Here is a 7,500-nt window from a genome sequence, read left to right as displayed (position 1 = left end):
CCTTGCTGGCGAAGAGCGGGCGGATGCTGTTGAAGAGGAGCAGCTGCTGCTGGAGTGTGTGTCCGCACTGCTCCGAGGCGTCCATGACGTAGAGGACGGCGGAGCGCAGGTGGGCCAGGGCCGTGATGGCCTGCATCTCGATGGTGTTGCGCTCCTCCAGGGGGTGGTCCAGGATACCGGGGGTGTCCACTACCTGAGGGAGACACACACACACACACACAGCTGCATGAGACAACTACACACACACACACACACACAGCTGCATGAGACAACTACACACACACACACCACCTAGACATACAACCACACACACACACACCACCTAGACATACAACCACACACACACACCACCTAGACATACAACCACACACACACACCACCTAGACATACAACCACACACACACACAAGCCAAACACACACACCTGCCATCGGAGGTATTTGTAGTCCATATGTCCCACAAACAGAGACTTGGTGGTGAAGGCATACGGCTGGACCTCCACATCTGCCCTGGTCACCTGTGACAAACACACACACACACACACACACACCATTAGAAAACACACAAACACACACCATTAGAAATACATACACACACACACACCATTAGAAATACATACATACATACACACACACACACACACACACACAACACCAGTAAACAGCCCGAATTAAATGGCTTCCAAAGTGGGGATGGGGTAAAAATCTCACACACACCTTGTTGATGGATTTGCCCACGTTGGGGTACACACACACACACACACACACACACACACACCTTGTTGATGAAGCTGGACTTGCCCACGTTGGGGTATCCACACACACACACACACACACACACACACACACACACGCACACACACACCTTGTTGATGAAGCTGGACTTGCCCACGTTGGGGTATCCACACACACACCTTGTTGATGAAGCTGGACTTGCCCACGTTGGGGTATCCACACACACACACACACACACCTTGTTGATGAAGCTGGACTTGCCCACGTTGGGGTATCCACACACACACACACACACACACACACACACACACACACACACACACACCTTGTTGATGAAGCTGGACTTGCCCACGTTGGGGTATCCACCCACACACACACACACACACACACACACACACACACACACACACAGAGACACACACACACACACACACACACACACACACACCCCTTGTTGATGAAGCTGGACTTGCCCACGTTGGGGTATCCACACACACACACACACCTTGTTGATGAAGCTGGACTTGCCCACGTTGGGGTATCCACACACACACACACACACACACATACACAAACACGCACACGCACACACACACACACCTTGTTGATGAAGCTGGACTTGCCCACGTTGGGGTATCCACACAGCAGCAGTGTTCTGGTGTTTGGGTCGATGGATGGCAGACGGGAGAGATGCTGGCGCACTGCAATACACACACACACACACACACACACACACACACACACACAGATAAACAAACAGCATGAGTATGGTAGACGTGTGTGTGTACCTTGCTCCAAGTACTTCAGACTCTGTTTGTGTCTCTTGACGATGGTGTGTGTGTGTGTGTGTGTGTGTGTATGTGTGTGTGTACCTTGCTCCAGGTATTCCAGACTCTGTTTCTGTCTCTTGACGATGGGGTGTGTGTGTGTGTGTGTGTACCTTGCTCCAGGTATTCCAGACTCTGTTTCTGTCTCTTGACGATGGTGCACATGCGTCCCAAAGCGGCTCTCTTTAGCTGTTTGCAGCGATACAGCGAGTCTCCATACTTCATCAGACGCACGTAGTCTTTCGCCACGCTGCACACACACACACACACACACACACACACTCTTTATGATCTGTCTTAAACACACATACTGCATTACAGCGAGTCTCCATACTTCAGATACACATAGTCTTTCGCCACGCTGCAACCACACACACACACACAGGCTCCATATTCCATCCAACGGATGTCGTCTTTCGCCACACACTGTAAATCTCTCTCTCCCCCCCCTCCACTTCATAATGTATCTTCCCCCCCCCCACACACACACACACACACACACACACACACACACACACACACGAGTTGTCTGAAAGCCACCTACTTGTCGATGAGGTTTTTGGCGATGTTGATCTGCCCGAGGGCTAGCTTGTAATGGTCTTTGTCATACAACACGTTCATCAGATCGGCGTAGAACGGGTGGATATCCTACAGCACAGCAGAGCAGAGCAGAGGGGTTAGATTAGATGATTAGATTCAACTTTGTCATTGCACAGAGTACAAGTACTGAGACAACGAAATGCAGTTTAGCATCCAACCAGAAGTGCAAAATAGCAATAAAAAGTGCAGAGTATGTGCATATGTAAAGTGGAGTAAGTGAATAAATAAATAAGATATGTACAGTAAGAAATAGATATGTAATATGAACAGAATTGGGACTAGCAGCAATTGAGGTAGGAAGTGTAGATATGATAGGGGGTTAGGAGTTAAGGGTTACGCGTAGGATGATGCCATTTACATGAACACACAAGCACATGAACACTATCTCTCTGCACTCTTTGCACTACTTTCCTCGTGAACATCAACACTGACACAACCAATTTTTGCACACTGTAATATCTGTATAATATCTGTATTCACCCCACTCCCTGTGAACATGTTCTCCCTATGTGTATTGTTTTTCTACTGTGATTTGTGTATGTATGTTTGTGAGTTAAATTAAGTGTATAAGCTACTGGATGACCTAAATTTCCTTCGGGATTAATAAAGTATCCATCTATCTATCTATCTATCTTTAAGCGTGCGGCGGCTACTTAGGTCCAGTTTGGGGAAGTCTGTGAGGATCTGCGAGAGGGTTAGGGGTTAAGGGTTACGCGTAGGAGGATGCCATTTAAGCGTGCGGCGGCTACTTACGTCAAGTTTGGGGAAGTCTGTGAGGATCTGCGAGAGGCGGTCGTGGTAGTTCTGCTGGGTGAACTTGACCTTGCGCATGTAGAAGTGCCTGATGCGGTGGATCTGGTAGTGCTTGTGCACCACCGTGGGCGTCTTCCGCTGGGTCTTAGAGAGAGTGATGTCGATGAAGTCCTGTCGGGGGGGGGGGGGGGGGGAGAAGAGCAGCTTTCAGAAGGGGCCGTTTCACACACACACACGTACACACACACACACACACACACACACACACACGACTCGCCCTGCAGTGGCAGCTTTCAGAAGTGGCCGTTTCAGAGCGACTCAGACACCAGACATGTTGGTTTGGACCCGAACTCATAAACAAACATGTTGGTTTGGACCCAAACTCATCCGGAACCAGACATGTTGGTTTGGACCCAAACTCATCCGGAACCAGACATGTTGGTTTGGACCCAAACTCATCCGGAACCAGACATGTTGGTTTGGACCCAAACTCATCCGGAACCAGACATGTTGGTTTAAACCCAAACTCATCCGTAAACCAGACATGTTGGTTTGGACCCAAACTCATCCGTAAACATGGACAACTGGGATAGAAAGTAACTTAACACACTAGAGCCTGACAGACAGAAATAACATCATTCACTTTACGCTGGTGAACTTCACTCTAGACACAGACGACCCAATCTGAACCGCCATCAGAGTTTAGATCCAGCAACTTCAGGGTTTCAAAAAAGTTTAAACCAGTTACAAAAATAACAGCTTTCTATAATAAAAGTTATAACTTGGAGCATATTGAGCGGTCACAGTCAAAGCCTTGCAGCCACACCTGATCTCATAGGACTGCTTCTTCTCTCATTGTTATTCAGTCACCTGGCATATTAGCTCCAATCCGCCCCCTAGCGGACCCTATCTAGCCACAGCCTCCTCTATGTAGTTCATCGGGTGACATGCGAAGTGCGATCTACAGGATCTGGAGTTTCTTTCGCATTTGTGTCACTTTTTCTGCACACTTGAGTACTGCTCTTAGTGGCACTATTTAACAGGTTAATTGAGTAACCTTTTTGGCAAAAACAAGTGCAGGCTACAATGTAGCATAGAGGAGAAATGACATAGTGGGTGAGTGAGTGAGTGGGTGGGTCTTGGACGGAATCGGCTCTCCTTGCCTAGAAGCCCCCGCACGCCACTGATTCACACTCATAACACTGAACAGAGACTCGCCAAATCTCAGTGTAAGAGCAGATAAGTAACATCAGCTGTTCACATCAACAGTAGCAAAAAGCACGATAGCTAACAGCTAACAGGAGCTGGACAACTGGAGAGTTACGCAACTTTACTTCATAATAAAAAGCCCCCTTGCGGCTTACTCTGGCCGACTGATAAAACGAAGTTAACAACGTTAGCCAACAAACCCATCGCCTACTCTGCTTTCTCCGGCCGACTGAGATAGCCAACATTAGCTAACAGACCCGTCAACTACCTTGACGCTGTATGCCAAAATGTCAAGATCAAGTATTTGGGTCAGAGTTCACGTTCACCCGGTAACAACAAACTATTAATAAAGACAGCGAAGTGGGTTTATAGATCAGAAGAGCCGAGCCACTTTTGGCGATGGCTGGCTAACCCACGTCCTTTTAACTTCTTCGTGGCACATTCGCTAACACGTGTCCGTTCTCGTGCGAGAACCACCTGTAAACAACGGCATTTCGCACCGAAATCAGACCGCCGAGCGACTGAACATGCCCGAAACAAACTCGTACTCGCTGTCATGGTAACAACAATACCTTTGAGGTGGGGACCACCATAATCTTCTTGAAATTGTAGAGTGCCATCTTCACCGAACACGTTGGGCCGTTCGGCAGCACCAGGAAAGGACCGAAGCGAGAAAGCGGAGAGCTGAGTGACAAAGAGAGGCGTCCACCAACTGGAAAGGAGCGCCATCTTCTTCACACTGCCCCCTATCGTCTGTGGAGGTAAGAAATTGCTTTTTCAACTTCCCTTATAGTCCAGGCACAATAGCGTTTTACGACAGACTAATTGTAAAATATTTTTTTTCAGCATAGATCATTTCTATGAGGTGTCCAGAACAACATACTAAAAGTCCTAAGAAATCCTAGTTGAGGAAATATGTTTAATTCTCATCAATCTGAGATGTTTGCTAATAATGCATGGCAAAAATACACCTCAATACTCAATACTTCTATCAAAATGAAACTTTACACAATGAAAGTACCCATGAAAAGTACACATTTTTGTATTACAAGTTTCTTTTCAAATTAATTTGAATATGGACATGAGCTCCACACTTATTGAATATGTCCATAGGCAGAAACACCTTCATATGTATGACAAATACATCGGCCCAATCTTCATCCAATCATCCTACTGCCAATGGGAGATGGCAATGCTGCTTTTAGACTGGCCTCTAACCTGAAAACTGCCTGGCTTGGTAGTACCTGCCAGGGGTATGGTGTTTCTGCCTGTGCAATTAGGACATATTCAATAAGTGTGACGCTCATGTGCATATTTAAATTCAATTCAAAATAAACTTGTAATACAAAAAAAGTTACTTTTCATGTATACTTTTACTATGTAAAGTTTTATTGTGGTAGGAGTAAAGGAAAAAATTAAGCCTATTTGGGTGTATTTTGGGCATATTCGATTAGTGTATAGCTCATTTGCATATTCAAATTTATTTTCAAAGAAACTTGTAATACAAAATTTTTTACTTTTCATGGGTACTTTCATTGAGTAAAGGAAAAAAATACATTTTTGAGGTGTATTTTTGCCATGCATTATCAGCACACATCTCAGATTGATGAGAATTAAACATATTTCCTCAACTAGGATTTCTTAGGACTTTTAGTATGTTGTTCTGGACACCTCATAGAAATGATCTATGCTGAAAAAAAAATATTTTACAATTAATTCTAAAATGGGTTAATTTGCCTGGCCTACTACCCTGACCCGGGGTCATACTCCTGTACGGTATTTCCAGACGGCTTTTAATACATACTGTATGCCAGGGTTCATAGTTCATAGTTCAGGGTTCATAGTCCCGAGGGTTTTTAATACATACTGTATGCCAGGGTTCATAGTTCATAGTTCAGGGTTCATACTATCGAGGGTTTATAATACATACTGTATGCCAGGGTTCATAGTTCATAGTTCAGGGTTCATACTCCCGAGGGTTTATAATACATACTGTATGCCAGGCTATTTGCCTGCCTCCGTGTAATACATGCAATGCGCCCTCTAGTGTTCAACTTAAGAAAATGCATTTATTTACGCCTCAATAATAATTGTAATTGTCAGGTTTTAATGGCACACACGACACACTGCAACACACACGTGCATATATATGGAGGCGACACAGGACACACACACACACACGCACACGCAGGCCTGAGGTCGCGTGAATTTATTCTCTACCTTTTTCCCATCCTGGACTGTCCTTCCTCCCAGGAGCAGTGGGCAGCTTGTAAGCGCCCGGGGACCAAGTCAGTCTTGGTCAGGGACGGACAGAAGTGTTCTGTTCTTTTTGCATGTTTTTTTCTGTTGGGGTTCTTATTGGAGGAAACCCCTTGTGAACACGGGGAGAACATGCAAACTCCACACAGAAAGGCCCGGGAGATAGCCCACCTGAGCACTGAAGGTCTGGGGAGGACCTGCCCCCCAGAGCCAACAGCACCCCATGAGGGAATCGAACCCATGACCTTCTTGCTGTGAGGCGGCAGTGCAAGCAACTGTGTGTGTGTGTGTGTGTGTGTGTGTGTGTGTGTGTGCAAGCACCTGAGCCACCGTGCCACCAACAAAAGAAGTCAGTCCCTTCTGCGCTTCATCATCATCATCATCATCATCATCATCATTGTTTATTCAGGGAGAATTGACTGAGCACAGGGCTCTTTTGCAGCAATGCCCTGATTGAGGCTACATAGTACAGAAGAACAATAAATAAACAAACCATAACAAAACAAAACAGACAAAATAAATTTAAAAAACACATTAAACAACTCAGAAATGAAGTATAAAAAAAAAATAAAATAACATAAAGTAAAAAAATTAAATCAGAGAATCATTTAAAACAACAGCATTGAGGCACATCCTTATTATCATGATCAGCTTCTTAAGATGCTGCCAATATAGACACACCAATGAACCATAGCCTTTAACTCCTACTCGTGTCGCAGTCATCATGGAATGAGCCATAGCCTTTAACTCTCACTCGGGTCGGGGTCATCATGGAATGAACCATAGCCTTTAACTCTCACTCGGGTCGGAGTCATCGTGGAATGAACCATAGCCTTTAACTCTCACTCGTGTCGGAGTCATCGTGGAATGAACCATAGCCTTTAACTCTCACTCGTGTCGGAGTCATCATGGAATGAACCATAGCCTTTAACTGTCACTCGTGTCGGAGTCATCATGGAATGAACCATAGCCTTTAACTCTCACTCGTGTCGCAGTCATCATGGAATGAGCGCAGAAGTGAAGCAACTTCTCTTTATGTCAAATAAGCTGCAATATAATGGAGGGGACCACAGCTGTAGAGTGGGAGAAAGATTAAGGTTTCATATCAACAGATCAAGA

General features: G+C 45.5%; 1 protein-coding gene across 1 annotated transcript in view; it reads right to left on the bottom strand.

Annotated features, from left to right (window-relative positions):
• The window catches only part of gtpbp4 (GTP binding protein 4), a 10,233-nt gene extending 5,412 nt beyond the window's left edge, over nucleotides 1–4,821 (bottom strand). The window contains exons 1-7 of the mRNA XM_031579083.2: nucleotides 4,695–4,821; nucleotides 2,914–3,084; nucleotides 2,105–2,208; nucleotides 1,674–1,810; nucleotides 1,334–1,434; nucleotides 424–516; nucleotides 2–193 (exon numbers count right to left, since the gene is read on the bottom strand). Coding sequence (XP_031434943.1) covers nucleotides 2–193; nucleotides 424–516; nucleotides 1,334–1,434; nucleotides 1,674–1,810; nucleotides 2,105–2,208; nucleotides 2,914–3,084; nucleotides 4,695–4,742 — 846 coding nt within the window. The 5' untranslated portion in view covers nucleotides 4,743–4,821. The remainder of the gene's footprint in view (nucleotide 1; nucleotides 194–423; nucleotides 517–1,333; nucleotides 1,435–1,673; nucleotides 1,811–2,104; nucleotides 2,209–2,913; nucleotides 3,085–4,694) is intronic.
• Between the last annotated feature and the right edge of the window lie 2,679 nt (nucleotides 4,822–7,500).

Source organism: Clupea harengus, chromosome 13, assembly GCF_900700415.2.
Source record: "Clupea harengus chromosome 13, Ch_v2.0.2, whole genome shotgun sequence".
In the NCBI taxonomy this organism is placed as follows: domain Eukaryota; kingdom Metazoa; phylum Chordata; class Actinopteri; order Clupeiformes; family Clupeidae; genus Clupea; species Clupea harengus.
The sequence above is the reverse complement of the archived record's forward strand: the minus strand, read 5'-3'. Positions and strand labels throughout refer to the sequence as shown.